The sequence below is a fragment of the Semicossyphus pulcher genome, unplaced genomic scaffold (assembly GCF_022749685.1).
Source record: "Semicossyphus pulcher isolate SPU_LCO1_2020_fin unplaced genomic scaffold, fSemPul1.0.p SCAF_12, whole genome shotgun sequence".
Classification (NCBI taxonomy): Eukaryota; Metazoa; Chordata; class Actinopteri; order Labriformes; family Labridae; genus Semicossyphus; species Semicossyphus pulcher.
The window spans coordinates 8,571,146-8,593,291 of NW_027211626.1; the positions used below are offsets into that span (position 1 = coordinate 8,571,146).

Here is a 22,146-nt window from a genome sequence, read left to right on the forward strand (position 1 = left end):
GGAAACACAGCGAGAAGATCGCAGGCAGCTTCCTCTGATACACCAGGGGCTTCCATCAGGCATATGTTATATAGTGTCTCCTTAAGAGGGAAATCTGCTCCAAATCTAGCTCAAAAAGTGGGATTTTATGCAGTCTATGAGGACAATCAACAACATTATGGCCCAATGTGGTGTTATTTTCTCTATTAAAAGTGTCCTCCACTGACATATCTTTGCATTTGTTGTGTGTTTGTCCACAGGCGAATGAATACTCCCTCCCATCCCTGAACAGTGGCCTGGAAGACGTGAAGCCGAGCCTTTCCAGCAGCGCCAGCTCCGAGCTCGCCTCCAGTGTCTCCCAGAGCTACTCTGTTGTGACAGGTACAATCCGACTCACGCTAGATTGATCCCTAAAAGAATAAAACACAGCTGCAGCGGGTCGAGGACATCAGGTCGAAACTTAGAGACACAGGCGTTGGGTTTTTTAGCTGCTGCTGCTGCTGCTGCTGCAAAGTCTCTCCATGTCTCTGTACGGCATCTTCACATGCTCTGCAGAAGGTTGGAATAGAACCAAGCATTTTATATTCTTTATTATAGCAAAGTCCAACTCCTCTCTCTAGTCAAGTGAGCTTTTACAACTGTTTTCCAGATTTGACTCATTTTTGCAAAGCCTCACTCTAACTCAATCCCATATTTAAGGCCACATGTGCTGGAAAAACACTGCAAACTCTCATTTAACATTTACAGGAATAAAGTTTTATATATAAAACTAAGCTAAGTTTTCCTCGTGATACTGCATCATCACTTGCTCATGGCGCACATTATCCAGCGATACAAAACTGAATGAAAAAAAAGCTCTTTTCGAGGCGCCGCGTGTGTTTATTTTTCTGCGGTACAGAGCGAGAGCGATATATCATCTGAGCCCATTAAATCCTACAGGCCTTTCACACGCCCGCTCCTAACTGGCTATTGTGTTAGCCTGGATTGGCCCGCTAACAGATTGACTGGGAGCACTTCTCATGAGAGACAGCTGCTGTTCTCGCCGCGACACGACGTTGTCATCAAAGGCTATGATAGCCTGTTGATTGACAGCGGCTGGAGTGGCAGCGTGGCTGGCTGGCTGCCTCATGCTGTGGAGAAAAAGAGAGAGAGACGGATACAGTGAGAGAAACGCAGGTTTTTTTTCCAACCTCTGAACTCTTGTTTTTATACTAACTTCCACTGAGAGCCAACAGGTAATGGCAGGTGCGGTGTATTAAATATCTTATAGTATCTGTATCATATAACCCGCCTGTACTGCACTATGGCTTCTTTCGCTCTGCTGTCCAGCTTGATGTCCGCCTGCTTAATTGAAATATTGTTTCTGCAGTGCCTCTTTCCCAGGAGAGGTTAGGTTTACTGACTTGAGAATAATATACCAGCCTTTTAATAAAACGCACATAATGATGCAGCGGGCATCTTAGTCAATGAGTCCACTGTGTGTGTGTGTGTGTGTGTGTGTGTGAGCGCGTAGGTAAAGAGGAGGACAGCATGATTGAAAACTGTGCCGGCCCTTCTCAAATGATCCCTATAGTCCGGCCCCGGACGCCGGCACAGAGCTGCGGGAAAAGAAAGGCCCCTTTTTTATGCCTGAATATGTGGGAGGTAGATTTGCCCCAGAAAGTTGGGCCCCAGGAGAAGAAAGGTGTGTTTTTGTCTTTTATGCCGGGGCTCCTCCTATGAAAGCGGTCTCGCTCCGGGGAGCACACTCATAGCAGGTGGCCTTCAAGCCACCTGGGGGCCTGGGGGCCTCCTAAAGCGATACATGTGAGGGCCACAGCTTGCATAATTAGGAGGCGAAACTTTTCTTAAAGTGGAGTTTGACAACATGCTTCAGCACAACATATTTATTTATTTTGAGCACCAAATTAAACCCAGAAGTAATTTCCAGTAAACTTTTATTACTTAATTTTAACGACTATGCAAAGTAATGCACGAGGCCTTTGATTGGATGTAGGTTGTCAGTGCATAATATTATTTTTCCTGCCATTAGCAAACCCTGTAAATAGGAATGTATGCCAAGGCTGAAAAATGCTAAATTACCTTCTCACTTAGGCTGGGATCCAATTATCAATAAATTATGCTCTCATATTGGATGGAGCTACGAGGTTATATTCGTTCTTTAAATGTTTTCTGCTCCCAATTAAAATTCATACAGTTATTGATCTTGTTGATTTTTATGTCCCGAGATTTGCATAATCTATTAAAGATGAATGATTAATGAAGAGCTCAGTTTTTGCAGTTCCGAGGGTGCTAAAGCGAAAGCAATGTCGGCCATTTTTGTGTCCTCTGTTTACCCTAATGTGTGAACGAGACAGTTACCTTGGAACAAATCAGAGAGGGAGTCAGGGCACTGGAACGCACCGCTGGCATTTAGAACGACGCACCAATCAATCTTTAGCTTTTAATATGTAAATAAAAAGATTTGTTATGTTGTGAAAAAGACTAAATTAAGAGAAACATAACAAAGCTGGTTTCTAGCTTATAGCGGCGGTTAGATTATGTTCAACCAAAATGTAATCGTTTATTAATCAGTATCATGTTTGTGCTTGTATTGTGCATTTCCCACTGCTTAAACAGGCGACTTTTTTCTGCTGCAGAGAACGTGTTTTATGTGTCTGTGTTTAGTAGATGAAGACTGTGTGCACTGATTGAACAACGTGCTGTTTTTAACCCCTGCTCTCTAGCTCTGTTTCTGCACAGTTGCGTGTTAACACCAGAGCATACAACAGGCTTTATATGTGGCACAAATTATGTGCTTTCTTATAAGTAGTTAAATCAGGTTAAGCCCAGTGAGAGCACAGTCGCCTCTGTGCAGGCTGTGCTTGATAATCACTCTCACCGGGTGTAAATGGGCACCCCTCCAGCCTGTTACAACTCCAGCACATGCGATGATCCAAAGCTTTTCCCTTGTACCCTCATGTCTATATTTCCTCTCTCTTACTATGAGCAATAAAGGAGAAAAAGAGGGAAAAACATGCTTTATTTCCGACTAATTTAAACCGATAAGAGCCCAGTTTGTGACTTGGCAGTTGCAGCTTGTCTCTGCTGGGTGGCAGAGACAAGCAGCCACCTAACCTGCAGAGCCTGGTGTGTGGCCTGGTGACAAACGGCTTGTCTGAGCCTCGCAGCCCCGAGCTGGGAAATTAATGTTTATATCAACTCCCACAATAGCACACTAACCGTTAAGCACACATTTGATAATGAATAACTTTGAATCGGTGGATGGGGTGTTCGGCCCTGCAAAGATTCTTTACTCATTTGCAGTTGGACGCAGCGTTTGACTTCATTCCTATGATCCATTCTGTTGTATAAACGACCACCTCGATGATGCACGAGAGGGAAGACTGAGGTCTAACCGGCTGTACTTGATGCAATGAAGTTTGGTGTGATCTTGATCGTTCTGTAGGTATGAAAAGTTCTCCGCAGATTGAGTGTCAGCGTTTGAAAACAAGCTCAGTAAATGGTTTGCACGCAGAAGTTCCTGGGTGTACGTTTAAAGATGAAATGCCCACTTGAGAGCAGGCTGTTGCAGCTATATCTGGACGCATCACTCCGAGGACGGCTGTAGCTTCTAAACAGTTCATTTCTATGGTTGATGGGGTCTGTGGACGTAGCAGAGACAGATGTTGGAGAACTCTATAGCGTCTCCGCTCTCTCAGAGCTGTGCTTGCCGGGGAAGAAGAGTCCCCAAGGACCCCGAGTTTATCTTCCATCTCCATCATCAGGGCCTGTGATTTGACAGGCTCCCTTTACCCGCGCTCTGCCTCGTCTCCAGGACAATAAGCAACACCATGTCTGATTAGTTTCAGAGTTCAGTGGTCTTGAACGATGCGTTTTGTAGCGGTTGTTGTTGCGTCGTAACCTGTTGTCTGTTTGACAACGGTTGCTCAGGCGCTCAGGAAACAGAAGCCAAGGGTGGTACACAGGAGGTCCAAGATGCACTGTAAACAGACTTGTCTTAATGCGTGGCGCCCTCAGCCTGGTCTTAAAGGTCAGATTCATGTCCAGAAGTTTTGATATTAAAGTAGGTGCTCATGAGAAAGAAAATAATGAGCCAGGCTCATTTATAAAGAACAATCCAAAGTGACTGAATGATTTAAGGCCAACAAATGCCTGTTTTCAGGCGGTTGTTATGCACTTAAATCAACCTCACAGTAACTAGACTTTTGCAAGCTGTTCAACTTTAAAGACTTTAACAGACTGCATGTAGATATAATGAACTAAAGAGCTCAGCGTTTGCACTCATTCCTACATTTTGACCCCTTTTCCAGCACATTTATGTCACACTTGTTCAGTAGAAGAGACAAACTTTAGGTCCATCCAATTAAATGCAGAGCCCACTCATTAGAACATCCCTTCTCCTGCCGGAGATTCATGTCCACCACTCTTTTTAATGGTTTGATCATAAGGTAAAAACGTACATTGTTAGAGACGGTGTTGTTCCTTATCTTGCATTTGTCTCAATGAGATGAGAGTATTCAGTGTAATTGCACTTCCTCTGTCTGAGTCCACATTTACAGCTGCCACGGAGACAAAGAGAGCTGCAGAACCTGCTGCAGACTTCTCTGGGAAACAGTCAGTTACGTTGCCTGATTTCCTGGCATAAGGTTCATAGGGCTGACAGGGCTGCATCCCCCCCCTTCCATAGAACAGCCCTTATCTTAATGAGGAATCGCAACACACAGTCCTGTTGTAAAATAACAATGACGGGGGAAGCAGCTAATGAGGCTATCATGGTGTCGGGAAAGAGCCATCTCTCCCCGCAGGCCCCAGCGAACAGAGCGGGCTCTGCGGCAGACGTGGCGAGGCCGGAGACGGAGACAGAGCTCACATTGATTGCACGGGTTCAAGAGGCAGAGCCGGTGAAATGAAAGATGCCAAGACTCATCAGCTAAATTAGATCAAAGTGTGGAGTTCTGAACTGTCTGCAGGCCGATTGTTTGGGTATTTGTGGGAGTGATTTTGTTGTGAGAAAGCAGCCGTGAGATTATGTTGTTTGTTTTCCCAAAACCTTTGGGAAATTTTTTACGCATTTGAGCTTGATTGATCAGGCGCGATGTGTTGTTGCAACATTTCACTGGTGTATGTTCCCCACTTAGTCGAATGAATTACTGCTGGGTGCATATGAGATTATTATTATAAGCTATGTAAATGAACAAATCAACTGCTTGAGGCTGCTTATCTATTCAGGAGTCATATGAAGTGTCTGATCCTGAGTCGGTAAAAGATACAGAGTTAATCTTTTGTTACAGTCGTCCCTCGTTCTTTAGGCTCCTTTTTCTCTGCCTTAAAGGGGCCGTATGTTTTAAATGGATGTTCTCATATGTTGCACGAGTTTCACATTTTTGGATGTTTATTGTTCACAGTGAAAACTGCATAATTTAGTTTTTCCAGAATGACATTTTTAAAAAGGTCGCCTCTGAAATGGGCCGTTCAGAACAGCTGCAGGTTTCTACATAGAACCTTGCTTTAGCTGAAATCGTCATGCACGGTCATTCACCTCAGGCTGCCTTCTCGCTAGCTTGTAGTCAAGTCAAGATTTCAGCTCACCATTCAGATACCTCCTGGCGATTCTGGCTCGTACATATAAGGCTGAATAACCGATCCTAGAGCGGCCATGTTTTCTACCACTTTGGAGTGACAGCGCAGTGTGGCCGTGATGCCACGTGGGGGAGGGGCTACGCGGTCACTCCAAATACTGTCAGCCAATCGTGGCTAAGGTCTGACCTTTGAATGGCAAAACGTCTTGTTTGTTTCAGGAGGGAGAGGCTCCGAGAAATAATTAAATTAAAATATGTAAACAATTTTTAAAACGAAACAAACTTTACCAACGTGATGCAAAAACACATTAGAATAATAGAAAATGTATTGCATCGCTAAAATACGTCCCCTTTAACTAATAATTTTTCAAACTTAATCTAACATAACATTAAATTTGGTTGTCTTAGACCAAAAGTCGTGCTGCTTTTAAGTTTTGGAGGCCCAGATAAGAGACGTCGTTCTCCCTAATGTGTCGTTCCTGAAAGGGAGCTACAGCTGACCCATTCTGACATTTAATTGCAGGATGGGAAACTAAAGTATTAAAGTTGGAGGCCTGCTTGTGTATTTAAAAATTAAACTCACGCCACAAAAGCGAACAATCTACCGTACATCTGAGTGACTGATGTGATTGTACAGTACGTGTGGAGTTGAATGTCTACATTACATCCATCTCTTCTCTTTTTCTTCCATCTGCCAGACTCCCACCCATCATACCCACCCTCCATGTGTGTAAAGCGGGAGCCCCATGAGGCATCCTTTGCCCCCTTCACCCCCTCCTCCGCTCTAGCTGACATCTTGCCCCACCAGTCCAGCCTCTCTGTAGAAGCTCCCAGCTACCCTGCCCCTGCCCACGGCCTCTGCTACAGCCAGTATGCCAGCCAGCCCTTTGTAGCAGGTACTACTTTACCCATAAGCCCCTGAAATCAGATCAAACTCCAATCAAGCTCAATCACTTGATTTAATTCTGCGATAATTTGTTAAGATTCACTCATTTTCAAACATCAAGAGTAAAGCGTCTGCTGCTCACGTGGCTCCAGCCGCCATGTTTTATGGCTCTGCTGTTTGGCCCTCATTAACAGCGCCCACTCTCTCCCCCCCTGCTCCTCCCCAGCGCTGACCCCTTACTCATCTCCCAAGTTAACAAAAGGCCTCCAGGTCTTTCCAGCCTCGTGACAGGCCCGAGGTCTGAGGGGCCAGAGGAGGCCAAAACAGGGAGGGAGGGTGCAGAGGCGGAGATGCAGAGCGGATGCTGGGGCCTGCTATGGACCTGTGTCTCCCTGTCCTGTGTGACCCTTCATCCACTGTTGTCATTGTTCTTTGCAGGAGTGAATGTGGAGCAGAGAGAGGCTGATTATTGTTACCATGTAGCAGACGTACTCTCTGTTTTAATACCTTTAAAATAACCTGAAATTTGGTCCCCTATGAGTGTACCTAGCTTTTGACCGAATGCATGCTCACGCTGGCTTTTCCAGAAACAGCATTAGTAGTTCAGAACATGCAACATGTGCATCATGAAACAAACAACACGCTGCAACATTTTTCCTTTAATATTTCTCTTTAAATTCCTGCACGATGATCGTGCATACTCTAGGAAACTTTACGGTGTGATTTATTTGCGTTACTTGTTGTTCTCACTGACTTTATGCAGCACTTTGGTGTTCCCTGTTATAAATATAATTGCAGCATTTATTGTGCAGAGGAGAAATCATTGTTCCCTATAAAACGGAGTGGAAAAATACAAACTACACTTTAACTTAGTTGATTTACCAACAATGAAAGAAGCATCGCAGTAAGTCGTGATGATGCACATTAAATGCTCACGCCTGTCTCCGAGGAGTTAAGTTTCCTTACTAATTTGGAAAAGCAAATGTACTGTCACTTGAATTAAGTTTTTAACAACATAACGAGGAAAACCTTTTTTATTAACAGAGATAATGATTCCATTTGTTTTACGATAATATTCAGTCCTGTAAAAGAGAATCCCCTCACAGCAACTAAAGCACTTTTACCTTTTTATCTTTCGGCACTTGCAGACTTTGGTTAAGCAAAGTAAAACATCCTGTTAAGGAAAAGTCTGCATTTTATTTTTTATGATTACCATTTTTTTTTCTTGCACAGAGTACAAGATAATATCCATCATCATCACAAAATATAACCTCCCCACCCTAAAGCCCACAACTCGTCACACAATTGGCCTCAGTTGTCAACATAAATACACTCCATCATATGCAGCAGACTTAAAGTAACAATGTCGAACGTTTTCATTTAAATAAATGTCTGTTAAGTCTCTATCACTGCAAGAGGTAACACAATGTCGACTCAGCCTATGGCCCACTGATGAAAGCCTTTGCATTTGCAGTATTACAGACTGGCTGTCTGTGGCGACATTCGCAGAAAAAAATCACATGCGGCGCCCAGTTAGTGACGCATTTTCCATCAGCCAGCAGTGGTTGGTCTGCCAGAGAGGGTAGGCGGAGCTAAGCGGCTGCACTTCTGGTTTCTGTAAGCATTGCGAGTGAACAGTAATCTACTATGGCTGAACAAACAAAGAAAAGATTGATGACTACAGATACAATTTCAAAAATAAGTGAAAATCCAAAGAAAAAGAAACAAACTCGACGCTCAGATGAAGGCAAACAGTCTAAAAAGGAAAGCGACCGTCAGCGAGGAAAATCAAGAGTTACAACCATGACAAAGGGAGCCAACCTTAAACTGAAATCTTCGAGATTGTATCTTCAAATATATAAATAAGTGCGGTACAGGTACATAACTTTGTCCATGCATACAGTCGATTAAGGCACTAAACACAAAATGCAACTCCTCACAGAGACTGATCCACATCAGGCACCGTCCAAAAAGGTTAAATGTTTCTCTCATTTTCTCATGTTCACATTCAGTCTACCAAACTGTTTTTAAGACACCCCCTCAGTTTTCCATCCTCTGAGGAGACGATGTTTTCTTTACTGACATTTATCTGAAACCACAAACTTTCCCTGACCTGATTGACAGCGTGTTGTTTCCTTAAACATATGTGACTCTGAATGCGAAACGCTGCAGCTCTTTTTCCACTCAAACACATTGTGTATAAACAAAAAACCAAACAGGGATTTCATGCACACTTTTTGTACTGCATTACATTTATTTACCTTCTTAAAGACAGGGTTGAAATGTTGTATATCATTAACCTTCATCATACCAGCATCCTTGTAAGTCTTTCCCTCCTGTGTGCCTGCAGGTCGAGACATGGCCAGCACCACCTTACCTGGCTACCCGCCTCACGTCCCCCCCACAGGACAAGGCAGCTACCCCACCTCCACCCTCGCTGGAATGGTTCCTGGTAGGTGACACCGCTCCCTTTTTTTACGACGCCATTAATTCTACTTTTACATGCTTTCTTTTCACCACACAGTCCCCTTCAGTTGATCTTGTTGAGGGTGAACAAGTTGCCTCTAACAGCGTTCATGTAACAGTTAAAACGCTGCAGAGAGACTGAGGAGACCTTAAAGCGCTCCTCTGACTCACAGGATTGAAGCAGGCTTGTTAGAGCTTTGTTAGACTGCGGTTAGCGTGCGGTTAGCGTCCGCGTACGAGGACATTAGATGAACTCGATAGGCGATCACCACAATCAGTGGCCGTGAGATAGGACAGTTCCTCTCAGTTACACTCCAGCTCCCAGCGCTCATTACCCTCGCCGTGTCCACACAGCGCGCTCTCCCCGGCCCCGTCGATAAACACTGCTTTTTTCGCCTCTCCCTCGCCTCCCCGGACACCCAGGGCTGCAGAGCGTATCTCTTTCCCCTCTACTTAACCTGCAGTTCAGGTTCACAGCAAACAGTTAAGGGTCAAAACACAGAGGCGTGGAGGGCCTGTAAATATTTAAATCACTATCTCTCTCAGGGTTGAGCTCGAGTTACACGGCCAGCGGTGAGGATGCTACAGCTGCCAGCGCGTGTAGATCTCTCCACAAACAACCAAAACACAATTGCTTTTATTGCTCGGAGACTCGTTCCTTTCACGCTGACCTATAATCAAAGCCGGCGCGCAGTATTTACAAGTGTGCATGAGGGTAACATTTTAAGATATACATCGATTTAAAGGTGAGATCTCGAATGAAATCACTCGTGCTTCGTTGGATTATTAGCCGCTGGAGAGTGCTTATGGATTTACTCACCAAGCAGCACAGCTCCCTTCTTAATCCAGAGGTCGCTCGTAGTTTTTTTCACCTGTGTGTGAATCACTAAGATTTAGTGACTGGCCCCAAACACTGTTAAAGCAAAGGCCATTCTTCAGCAGCTTCATATAAAAGCCGGCCTTTATAGTCTCGTAAAAAGAAAGAAACCTGTGGACCCACGGCGTCACCCCCTCGGCCTCCTCTCCTCGTCCTTTCCTCCACGACCCGAGCAGGGAGGACGAAGAGCGGACGAGAGTTTTAGAGAAGCTATTAGGGAGTTTTGAAGGAGGAAAATGTGCTGAAATTCTCACCTAACGACAGAGTAGAAAGACTAACAGAGGATTCATCGATCAATCAGTTTACTTTACGTGAGACAAGCGGCTCTTAAAGGGGACATCTTTTAAATGGATTAAATGTATTTAATGTGTTTCACATATTTGGGTGCTTATTGCTCAAGTGAATATAATTCAGTGTTTTTTCCAGAATGACATGTTTAAAAAGGTTGCCTCTGAAACGGACCGTTCAGAACAGCTGCAGGTTTCTACGTAGAACCTTGCTTTAGCTGAAATCGACCAATCGTCATTCACCTCAGGCTGCCTTCTTGCACAAACTTGTAGTCAAGTCAAGATTTCAGCTTACCATTCCGATACCTCCAGCCGATTCTGGGTCGAACATATAAGGCTGAATAACCCCATCCTAGAGCAGCCATGTTTTCTACAACTTTGGAGTGACAACGCAGTGCGGCCGCGATGCCACGTGGGGGAGGGGCTACGCGGTCACTCCAAATACTGTCAGCCAATCGTGGCTAAGGTCTGACCTTTGAATGTCAAAACAGCTTGTTTGTTTCAGGAGGGAGAGGCTCCGAGAAATAATGAAATTAAAATATGTAAACATTTTTTAAAACAAAACCAACTTTACCAACGTGATTCAAAAACACATCAGAATAATAGAAAATTGATTGCATAGCTAAAATTGTCCATATGTCCACGCCAAACACACGTTGCTGGGCGACCACTTTGTAAGATAACTGCATGTAACTTTGTGATTTTGACTTTTGACAGAAGCTGTGTTGTTCCATCCCTCCTCATGTGTGTTTTATTGATTTGTTCTGCAGGAGGGGACTTTTCCGGAAACCCTTACTCTCATCCACAATACACCACTTACAACGAAGCATGGCGGTTCAGCAATCCAGCGTTACTAAGTAAGTCTCTTTCACACTGTTACGTAAACTCTTCTTGTCATGATCTAAAATTAGAATCAGGAATAAAAATCTCCAGGCTGATGTTTGACCTCGTGGTTTCCAACGCCTCGCTCTTCTGTTAACTTTCAGGTTCCCCTTATTATTATAGTGCCGCATCCCGTGGCTCCGCACCTCCCACTGCTGCCACTGCCTACGACCGCCACTAGTTATTACGGGGACCAGCTCAAACTGCAGGGCCAGGGCTACGGCCTCCATATTGTCCCCGTCTGAGAAACTCTGAGGTCAAAGGGAAGCGAGGAGGACTCCTAAAGGAAACCCCGTGATGTTTCGTGATGTGGAGGAAGGATCGGCGAGGTCGACGCCGGTGCATCTAAAGCCCCCGAGCTTCAGCGTTTCACACTTTCGGGTCAAACGGACCCCCCGCGGGCGTTCAGAACTCACCCATCATGCCCTCAATCTCTCACAGGCCTGAACATTTCCAGAATGACTTTAAGAGATTATATAAATATATATATTATAAAATATAAATTGAAGAAAAAGCAGTGTGAAGAAAACCATGTGGAAACAAAATGTTGTGGGTTTTTATTTTTGTTTCTTTGTTGCTGTTGTTGTTGTTGTTATTTTATTCATGGATCCTCACATTCCTCTCATGTGATGAACCGCAGTATTTTTCTGCTCTAAAGAGAAAAGTCCGGGGGAGACGGTGACAAAGGTCCCATAGCTTGACGGTGCAGCGGCTTGAAGGAGAGTCGTGGGGCTTCTTAACGAGATCCTGATTCACAGTGTAGGACGGCTTCACTCTGGTGCTTTGACTGCGTCTTCTGCTCCCATTCCTCCACCTGCATCATCAGACAAACAGCATGTCCTCCATGTTTACTGACCCTGCAGCCCGGTGGTTACACCCCTCTCCCTGTGGCAAACAATCAGATGTAAAAATGTAAATCATTTTTCTAAAGTATTTAAAAACACGGCGGCTCTCGCCAGCATTTTAAATACTTTAATTTATTTTTTCTGTCACTATTTTCAATGTAAAAAAATCAAAGATTTGTTCAGAGTAGACGTCACATTTCCCTCATTCTCCAGTCATGTCCATGCATGATCCTCATTTTTTTTTTGCACTATAACCTCAGCTTATTTAATTTATTGGGTACATTCACTAATTTTAATTAACCGAACAATTCTACACACAATGTTGAAATATTTACGTCGGCGTAAAAACACAAAGCAGACAAACAGACAGACGTGTATTTGTGATGCGTTCAAGGACCTGAGGAGTCTTTAAGCCATGGCCTTGTGGCTACACGAACCAACTCTCCTGGGTTTTACTCCATTCTGCTACTTAGTCATACCACTAGATGCCTACACAGTTTAAACAGCTGTTTGCAGCGGAGCAGACCGACTGTAAACTAGCTTCAACAATTGCCTTACAAACCTGTTTTATCAAAATAAAGTCATGCCTGTTTAAGGAAATTAATTGCCTTTACAAACTCGACCCCGCTCCTTGATTTACACTCTGCTCTCCATCGGGACTGAAAGGAAACACTGATCAGTTTGCGTTTTGGATAATATTTTGTGAATGTACTTTTAACTACATTTGCCAAAGACTTAGTTTGATATTTAATATTTTATTTACAGTATATGTATGCATAAATAAAGCAGTATTATCTTTGAATAAGTAGTTGACACTGAACACAACATAATGACTGTAATGAAGAAGGCGAAACTCCATCGGTTGCAACAAAATGCTGCTTTGTAGAACGATTTGTGAATAATGTGAAGACAATTCTTCTCTGTAAATAATGTCACACACACCGTTGCAGTATCATACTAATGTACTGGCTCCCTTTGTAGATATACAGACCAGAAAAAAACATGCATTACATTTGTGTCTTAATGTAATGTTGTGCTCTGAGGAAAAAGGCACAACTCCTGTATGACCTGCGGCTGCATATACTGTCGCAGCGGGTTCCAGATGCTAACATCACGTAGCTTGTCTGTGTCATTATACTTTTGTTTTCATGATAATGTCATGATGATGTTTTATGTCACTATGCAATGAGTTAAATGGCTTTCTGTATCATCTTTTGTTGTTGGGCTCAGATTAAGTAATCCCCACGGAGAACAGCATCGAAGCTAAGACGTAAAAAAAGACAGCGGTTTTCCCGCTTTCGCTCCACAAATGAAGATCAAACTGAAGTCCTTGGCAACAATCAAAGATATCGTCCTGTTTGCTGTTAGATGTTGTGATCATTATGTTAATCCAAATTACAGTCATCTGTGCCTCCATGTATAGAAACACCCTCCTCATCTCCGCTCCCTCCCTCCACTCTCTCAACTCTTAAGGCATCCGAGATGGAGTTTAATTCTACACAAGCAAAAACATCCTCTGCTACCAGGGTTAGCTGTCATAGTTAAGGGGAATCAGACAAAAACAGACTGCGGTCCTGCTCTTCAGGAGAAGCTATCCTCCACACATTGCACTTGGGATTTGCCTTTTTCTGTCCACACGTAGCTCGACATATCTGAGAATGAAACACCGGCGCAGAGTGCAAGCGAAGCTGCCTCCAGAGGACCTGGTGTTCTGCTGTTGTAAAGATGATACAGGAGACGCGTCACGGACATGAAAGAAAAAAAAAAAAAGGATTCCTGATGAAAATCTACACGGAAAGCCTCGTGGCCTCAATCATTGTTCTGTTTCAGTTCTGTTCCAATTCTTTTTGTGCACATGAGAAATAAATTCTTTTATATGTCAGTCGTTGACTCGGTGTCCCCTCATTATTAACCCCATAGGAAAATGATTCAGGGTTCAAGGTTCCTGCTGCTGCTGGGGTATTGATGTTTGCTTTTATGAACAGGAGGCGCTCGAACGGGTTACAGTCCAAATATGAATTACACATCCTGCTCTGCGGCATGTGTGGTCATTATTGTGGTTGCTATTGCTAATATAAGTCACAGCTCCACTATTATTATTGGCTTTGATACTATAACACGTCTATCTCTCTGTCCCACTCTCTCTGCCCATCCAGTCGCGGCAGACAGCTGTCCAACAATGAGTCTGGTTCTGCTCCAGGTTTCTGCCTGTTAACTCAAGTTTTTTTCTTGCCACTGTTGCCAAGCGCTTGCTCATGTTGGATTAATGTCGGGTCTCTGTAAGTAAAGTTACAAAGAGTCCGGTCTAGACCTGCTCTTTGTGCAAACATCGTGCTCTGCAGCAATGGCATTACTTTTCTTTTGATTTAGTGCTATAAAAATGTTTTGATTCATTCTTGTTTAAAGTTGTAATATCGAAGATCTCGTTCTCTTTGGCGGCACCTATGGCGATAAACGGTAATTGCGGGAGCACACTTCCCAGATATCCAGACAGTGTTGCATGTGTGACGTCCACGGTTGGCTCCGGTTGTAACTCTTGATTTTCCTCGCTGACGGTCGCTTTCCTTTTCAGACTGTTTGCTTCATCTGAGCGTCGAGTTTGTTTCTTTTTCTTTGGATTTTCACTTATTGTTGAAGTTGTATCTGTAGTCATCCATCTTTTCTTTGTTTGTTCAGCCATAGTAGATTACTGTTTACTGCTTTTACACTCACAGAGAGCGGAAAAGCAGCCGCTTAGCTCCGCCTACCCTCTCTGGCAGACCGACCACAGCTGGGTGATGGAAAATGCGTCACTAACTGGGCGCCGCTTGTGATTTACTCCGCAAATGTCGCACCAGACACCCAGACTGTAATACTGCAAATGCACAGGCTTTCATCAGTGGGCCATAGGCTCAATCACCATTGTGTTACCTCATTCGACATTAGATAGTGACTTAACAGACATTCATTTAAATGAAAATCTTCTTAACGTGGGAAGAAATACGGCTAATAAAAGGAAGAGAAAGGAGGGTGAAACAAAGACGCAGGGCAGTTGGGAAGTGCAGAGAGCGATCTTCCGACTCCAGTCTATTTAATGATGCATCGTTTTCCTCCTGCTCCAACACTCTGCTGCTGCCTCACCTCCTCTCTGAAACACACTCGCTTTTTATTCAATTTCCCTTCTTCCTCTGCCTATTGTTTATTTCATGGATCCCCTGTGAAGCATCAAAAGCTGCTGTTTCTGTCAGCCCCCTAACTGTCCTATGTGTTTGTCATTCAGGCCTTGTTAAAAGATAAAACACACACACACACATACACGCTAACACTCCTTCCCTCTCCCAGCTGAGAATTCCCAGTGGTAAAATTATTCCATTTAGACGGGAACTTTTTTGTCACTACCCTGTCTAAATTGGCATATCTGGCTCTCTGGTAGAAACCAATAAACTGTGAACCCCGGATGCATCTGTCAGTCAAGCTCATCTTTACTTTAGCGGGCCAGATGACAACAACAGGAGAATAGACACACACACACACACACACAGCAGCAGCAGAATGGGGCGCACTGATTGGCTCTCATCAGTTAGGCATTACGAAAAGCACCTGTCATCCTCGGGGCTTCTCAAACGCCGCGCAGAGAGGCCCTGCCATGGGGGCCAACGGGGCCTCGTGCAAGATTTACTCAAACACTTCACCCTCATTGTCAGCGTGGCTCGGTGATGCCCCGCAGCTCGGCCTCTGTGGCATGATTCATGTCTGTCACTGATAATATATACAGTGAGATAAGCCCATTTTAAAGAGATGGGAGCAGTATGAAGCAATCCTGTGCAAAGTGAAAGTTTTGCTCAGACACAAACATATTGCAATAATTGTATAATATATAACTTTTTTATAACCTTGTCTGAGCATCTTAATTGAGGTTAATTAAGGATATCTGTAAGTAAATGAGGAGCACTTTATTATAATATTTCCCCCCCTTATGCGCTTCTTCTCCACTACATTTATCCGATAGCTTTACTTACTAGTTATTTGTCATTAAAGTCACCTGAAACCTAATTCACCTTCTAACTATGTCATGTTCATATTTAGCTATGCGATAATATCGCCTAGGTAACGCAACCAAGCCATCGTGTAGCGTTGCATTCCTAGCTTTATGAACGAAAATGGGCATTTCCGCTAACGTAGCATGTGCATGCTAACTGCTAACTATGATATGGTTAGCAAAGCATTTTGTAACACAGTGACCAAAAGACATGGATAATTATGCTCTGTTTCTGATCGACTCAAACATATTGGCTGTGTTTGAAGTGGCATACTATGTACTGTATACATACTACGTACTGCTATCGGCCGTAGTATGTAGTACGGAGCTGTTCAAATGTATCATTGCATTATGCTACGCCAGGCGTCACGTTCCAGTTCTGGAAAGCAGAAGCAAACGATAGCCGAACAAAGCAAACAGCTGTTTCTTTTGCTATGAAGAAAGCCAGCCAGTGTTGTTACCAAGTCATCTTTGCTCAAGTCCCAAGTAAGTCTCAAGTCATTTGGTCCAAGTCTCAATCAAGTCTCGAGTCATTTTTTTCTTTGGCAAGTCAAGTCAAGTCACAGGTTATGTCGAGTCAAGTCAAGTGGAGTCCTTAGTTAAGGCAAGTCAAGTCCCGAGTCAAGTCTTTTTTTCCACCCAAGATGCAGCACTCTTAACTGTAGTATCCGGTCTTCATAAAGAGAAAAGACAAGGTGTTTGTAGCCCGTCTAATAATGATATTATTGGCCAATTTATATAACGTGTTCAAAAAGTATGAATTGTATCTGTGTTATCTTGGCACAGACGCAGCCATGATGATGTTCTGCTCTGAGACCGTATTGAGTAGTAACGAGTACGACTGATGAGGCTTCTCTTTGGGGGCTTTCATGTTGCATGTTGCCATAGCGAGGAGGTTGAGTGACATCCAGTCATCCAATCATGACAATCATATACTGGGGAGCTTTTTGAGTCGTCCAATCATGACAATCACATACGGGGAGCTTTTTGATGATTCCCAGTTTGTGCTGCGTACATACTTGATAGTTAGACAGAAACTTGACAACTTTGAATTTTACAGCATTCAAACTTATGAACACACTCAAGTCATCCGAGTCATCATGGCTCAAGTCAAGTCAAGTCTCAAGTCATTAACTTGCAAGTCCAAGTCGAGTCTCAAGTAATTTATTTTTTCTCAAGTCACAAGTCATTGAAACAATGACTCGAGTCAACTTAAGTCCAAGTCCCTGGTTCCAGCGCTTTGCATTGTGGGATACGGTAGGCGAGGTAGACTGGTCTGATGCGTGCTGGAGATTTTTTCTGAATCAGTACGACATCCAGGTATTTTTGGCATTTTGCTTTTGTTTGCAGACTACATACGACATGTTGACCAAACCAGTACGTACTGCTAGTATAGTATGACATTTTAAACACAGCCAATGTGTAGGGTTGCATTACATGCACCGGTATTGTCTGCAGAGCCGCGAAGATGCTGAACTGGACCACTGGAGCCTTCAAAACTCGCTCTACTGACTGTGCTCCAAGTCCCTCATGTTCACTCTGAGCCTTTAGTTTTTGTGCTCCAAACGTGGAATTACAGACAACACATTCTCAGGGTGGAAAAATGAAGGCGACAGCCTCAAAGCACTTCACCTCAGCTTGCAATTGTGTTTTTGGTTGTTTTAATTGTGTCACTCTTATGTATCTCGTCATCAATGCAAATGAGGGAAACCTCGATGATTTTCGAGGCTTTCTCAACTTTTATAGAGTCATATTGTAACTATTTTAAGCCAAATTTCCATCAGATTTCTGATGTGGTTTTTAAATAAGGACGGCATCGGTTTATAAAATACAATATATCAGCCCTTACAAACTGCTTTGGGTCCCCTGTCACAGGTTTCAGATGTCTAACAGAAAGACAACTTCTCATATGGTTCCACTTAAATTACTGTCCACGGAGGGGTCAAAGAGGTCAACTATATACCGTATAGCGCAATATTTTACAGGGGAAGGGAAATTAGGAGATTCATTGAAAATATGAAAAACAATTTGTGTAGCAAAACGTTAAATTCTCTTTTTCTATCCCAGATTCTTTTAGTGACTCTTTAGATGACTGGACTAAGCTACCGAAGAGTAGCTTCATTTGGACTTGGACTCAGCTGCATGAATACTAACAATCCAGTAATATAATACAGGACGATTCATCAGCCACATGGGCAAACTTAAAGAACACTTAACACTTAAAGTGCGTGCTGCTTAAACCGTCTTTGATTTGACTGTCATGGACATTTAAATGCCGAACGTTAACCTGTAATCGTTTGTTGTTTTATTGGTGTATTGGTACTTTAAGATTCCCTGTTTCCTTCAAACAGAATGAACCCTGACTGAGTACAGAGATCAGGCCTGGATGAATCTCAGAACTGATGCGAGCGCCCGTGTCGTTCGGAGACGAGGAGCGGTGGTGGTCCAGCAGTGACGTCCTGTCATCCGCCTGCATGGGAGCCTGTCATCAGCCTCATCATGTGGCTGTCAGAGTTGATGCAGGCGAGGGGAGAGGCCAACCCCGCTGTGTCAATCAACGAGCCCTCATTAGAAGCGGCTTTAATTAGTGGCTGCACGGGCGCAGTATTGTTCACAACGGCGCCTTCGTTAACTCTGTTAATCCCAAATGGGGGTTTGGATTGAGAAGAGGGAGCGGTACAGCGATCCAGAGGAATAAAGTGAAGCTACTTTATGTGCTGGAAAGAGTTGTTTCCTGCTTTTCTGTGGAGCTGATTCTGATTCTGATTGTCCTCAATAAGATATAAGAACGTCCTTGAAGAAGTGTCTGCGTGTCCAAACTTCAAAGGTTGCGAAAACAGCCTTAAAATAAATCGTGATTTAATATTAAGATCATTTCCGTGTGGCAGGGGAGTCAGAGAGTTCAGGCCCGGCCTGTGATGATCCTGATCCTGACAGAGCGATGATTATGAGGTTATTTTCACTGTCGGCGGGTGAGACCATCCAGGCGACAAGAACATGACTTTGTGATGTTTGTAATGAGTGAGCATTGATTGACTCAACACGGCCTAAAGAGGTTTTCCTCCGTGTTCGAGCTCGCAGGATGCTCGGGCTCTGTGTGCGTTCCGTACTGTAGAAAGTCTGCAATTAGAATAATGAGCAGTCAGAGAGCTGTCTGCAGGAGTGCTGCGATTCTCAACCCAGGCCTCATCTGCCAACTGTATGCTATTACACCATCCCCATCCCCGTTAGATCAGTCAGCAGCGCAGAGCGAGTCCCCTTCAGGAGCTAAATTATCCTTTTGAATGGCCATTGTGCGACACATTGTGTAATTAAGCACTAAATATGTCTCGCTACCTGATTATGTCACCCGCTGAAATGAGCAGAGGGATGGCGTTTCTGTGTTTGTGTGTGTACGTCGAGTGTTTGGGAGGAAGTGTGTGAGGGCGTAACAAAAGGCCCAAACGTGTTACTGACCTGCGCGCCCCCTTCAAGCTGAGAGAGGGGCTTCTCTCCAGCCTGAGGGGTCAACAACAGCTTCTGCAGAAGAAGAAGAGACGAGGCAAAGAGGGGAGAAAGAAAAGTGGGAGGCCACAATCACCAACCCCCACCACCTCTGACTAGCTCCCCCTAACACACACACACACACACACACACCCCGACGCCTCCTCCCCTACCCAACACCCAGTCACTGTCAGGCCAAACACATGATGAATTGCCCTGTCAACAGAATTCATTCAGGGACCAATTAATTCAGCAGAAATGAACTAGAGCCATCAGTCGCTGAAAAACTCAGTGCAAAGAGAGCAAAGTAGCCCCACTTCAGAAAAACGAGGAAGCGAGGGGAGGGAACGAGGGAGAGAGAGAGAGAGAGAGAGAGAGGGGCGAGGGGAGCGGAGACGAGAGGGCAAGCGAAAGAGAGAGGGAGAGCGTGGTGGAAGTTAGTCTGACAGAAATTGGTCATTTAATGCTTTAGCGCACTGGAGACAGCCCCTGTCATAGACGGAGGCATGGCAGGGGCTCCCCTGGTATTTTATTTATTAATTATCCTATGCAGCGAGGGGCCTTTAACTGTCTGCGTCCGGCCCCGTCAGCCCCACTCGCTGTCATTTTCTCTCCACAAACAGATCCTTTAACACCGTGCTCCAGGTTAATGGAGACAAAGCCAATATCCAACCAACCTTGCCTTCTCCCCCAAATACAGTATTCATCTGTTTCCTTATCCAGGTAATTATGTCTCAGACGATCTCCTGAATATGTCGTTGGGATGCTAATAAACCACTTTGGAGCCGGCGCGCAGAACACGTCTGACCTTTTCAACTCGCCGCTTCATGGTGGCTACGCCTCCCGAGGAGGCCGGCAATTATTTACACCTTATCGGGAATAAACACAGGCCCGAATCATTTCACGATGGCTGCATATTAACTCGGGACAAACTTGTGCGTACTTCCTGGAAACTGACTGCTGATGTGCAGCATGATTCAGTGTGAACTCTTTGATGCTTCGGACAGTAAAGCTACCTGTCAGGAGGGATTCTGCTCCCATAACTCAGATATGTGTCACCTTAAATGCTCCAAAGTCCAACAGAACCGTGCATGCCAGGGGCTGTTTTGTTGGCGGTGACAAATTAGCGCTCTGAAGGGCGATATCAACACCAGCTAATTAAGGTGTCGTGTGATTTTTTGGGCTCCAGATCAAGAATCTGCTGAATCATCCCGCGGGTGATTATGATGTCCATATGGTCAACGTACAGCGAGGGAAACACTATCGGCCCTCTGCGGCGCCGGCTCTGCCAAAAGTTTGATCTTGTCTTTTGTGGCGGTGTTGGGTGGTGTTCATTCAAGGCTCTGAATTATTAAGCGCATCTTTTCTTTAAGCGCAGGATCCTCTGGTGGAAAACACGGGATGAGGGGCAGCTGGGAGGCTGCCTGCCACTGGCTCCCCCTCCGCTCTGACATCAGGAAGTGAAATCCAACACCGTTTCCACTGTCGCTCATTGATGGGCTCGTGTACCTTGGATGCCCCCGTCTTAGTGTCACTTAAGGAATTATCACACCTCATGTGACATAAAGGTGATTTTAGGATAGGTGTGTGGTGGTTTAAAGTCGCATGCGGTGTATTTACATCATCCAAACTACACGTTTTCCCTTTCAGCAAAAGGACGAGTAATTACTCCAGTGACTCCTGGCGCTTATAAACTCATTTCTCCTCCTCTCTCTGTCTCATTCCTCTCAATTCACTCCTTTACTGTAGTGCTAAGCTCAGTGAAAACACACCTAATAGACAACACTGGCACACAAGCCAAGTGAACCTGACAAATGGAACAGAAAAGCTAACAGAGAAGAAAGAGGTGCTTAGGCCGACTGTCACAGGTAAAGTGCTTCCCTGATTTCTGTTTACTCACCGGGCTCGAGAACTTGACTTGTTTTCCTGCAGCTCAGTGAAGAGGTTCTGTCTGGGAGTCGGCTGCTTGTCAGCCAGCGAAAAAAAACGCTCGTTTAGCATCGAATTTTGGCGCTGGAGAAAGTTACCAAGAGCAGCTTTAAAGAGAGCAAAAACACGGCAAACTAAAGGAAGTATTTGGTTTCAATTAAACCAACGAGAAGTATTTAAGAAGCGTTTTAATTACTGCAGCTTGCACACACCCTCACCAAACTCCAGCTTCAATTAAACACACACACACACACTCTTTTATCATCTGCATAAAAAAAAATGCATGGAATTAGAAATGTAAAAAAGGACGGGAAAACGAAACGTACAGAAAGAAAAACTGCATCCGAACAGAGAGGAGATGTGCTGTAGAATATAATTAATTAAATGAGACTAATTAGGAACATGAGAGCAGGTGCCAGGCTCGGAGCTGACAGGGAAGACAGCGAGACAACATGCCAGCACGAAAAAAGAAAAAGCACAGCCGAACACACACACACACACACACACATATGCACACAAACACACACAGCTGCGGTTATGAGGGTGTATCGTGACAGGCACGGGGACAAAACAACTTTCTGCGTTTTGTCATGTGAAACCCCGCAGGAATACTCCTGACAGGAAGCAGAGACCCAGGCACCGTGGGGGTCTCTTGCCTTTGTCTCACACACATTCTCTTTATTATTTTGTTCTGCAATGGTGGAAGGAAGTTTGCACCAGCCAAAGATTTCTCTCCCCCTAATTATTTCTGCACAGGCTCGAGACTGGAAGCGGTGGAAAATCACAGACGGCTTTTTTTCCTCCTCTTAGACCTCTTAAAATGCTCCCCATTCTTCTGCAGGTCACATTAAGAAGACAGTGTTTAATTATGGGACAAAGTGATTGGAAGAAGAAGAACTGTCTATAAGAATA

At 44.3% G+C, this 22,146-nt stretch overlaps 1 protein-coding gene across 6 annotated transcripts in view; it reads left to right on the forward strand.

Moving 5' to 3' along the window:
• pax2a (paired box 2a) overlaps positions 1–11,204 on the forward strand; it is a 28,699-nt gene extending 17,495 nt beyond the window's left edge. For 5 of the 6 annotated variants that reach the window (XM_069658308.1, XM_069658304.1, XM_069658306.1 and 2 more), the window contains 4 exons: positions 240–360; positions 8,798–8,899; positions 10,848–10,934; positions 11,064–11,140. In XM_069658308.1, coding sequence (XP_069514409.1) covers positions 240–360; positions 8,798–8,899; positions 10,848–10,934; positions 11,064–11,140 — 387 coding nt within the window. Of the gene's footprint in view, positions 1–239; positions 361–8,797; positions 8,900–10,847; positions 10,935–11,063 lie in introns of all 6 variants that reach the window. The other variant, XM_069658303.1, reaches the window with a different exon arrangement.
• The last annotated feature ends 10,942 nt before the right edge of the window (positions 11,205–22,146 follow it).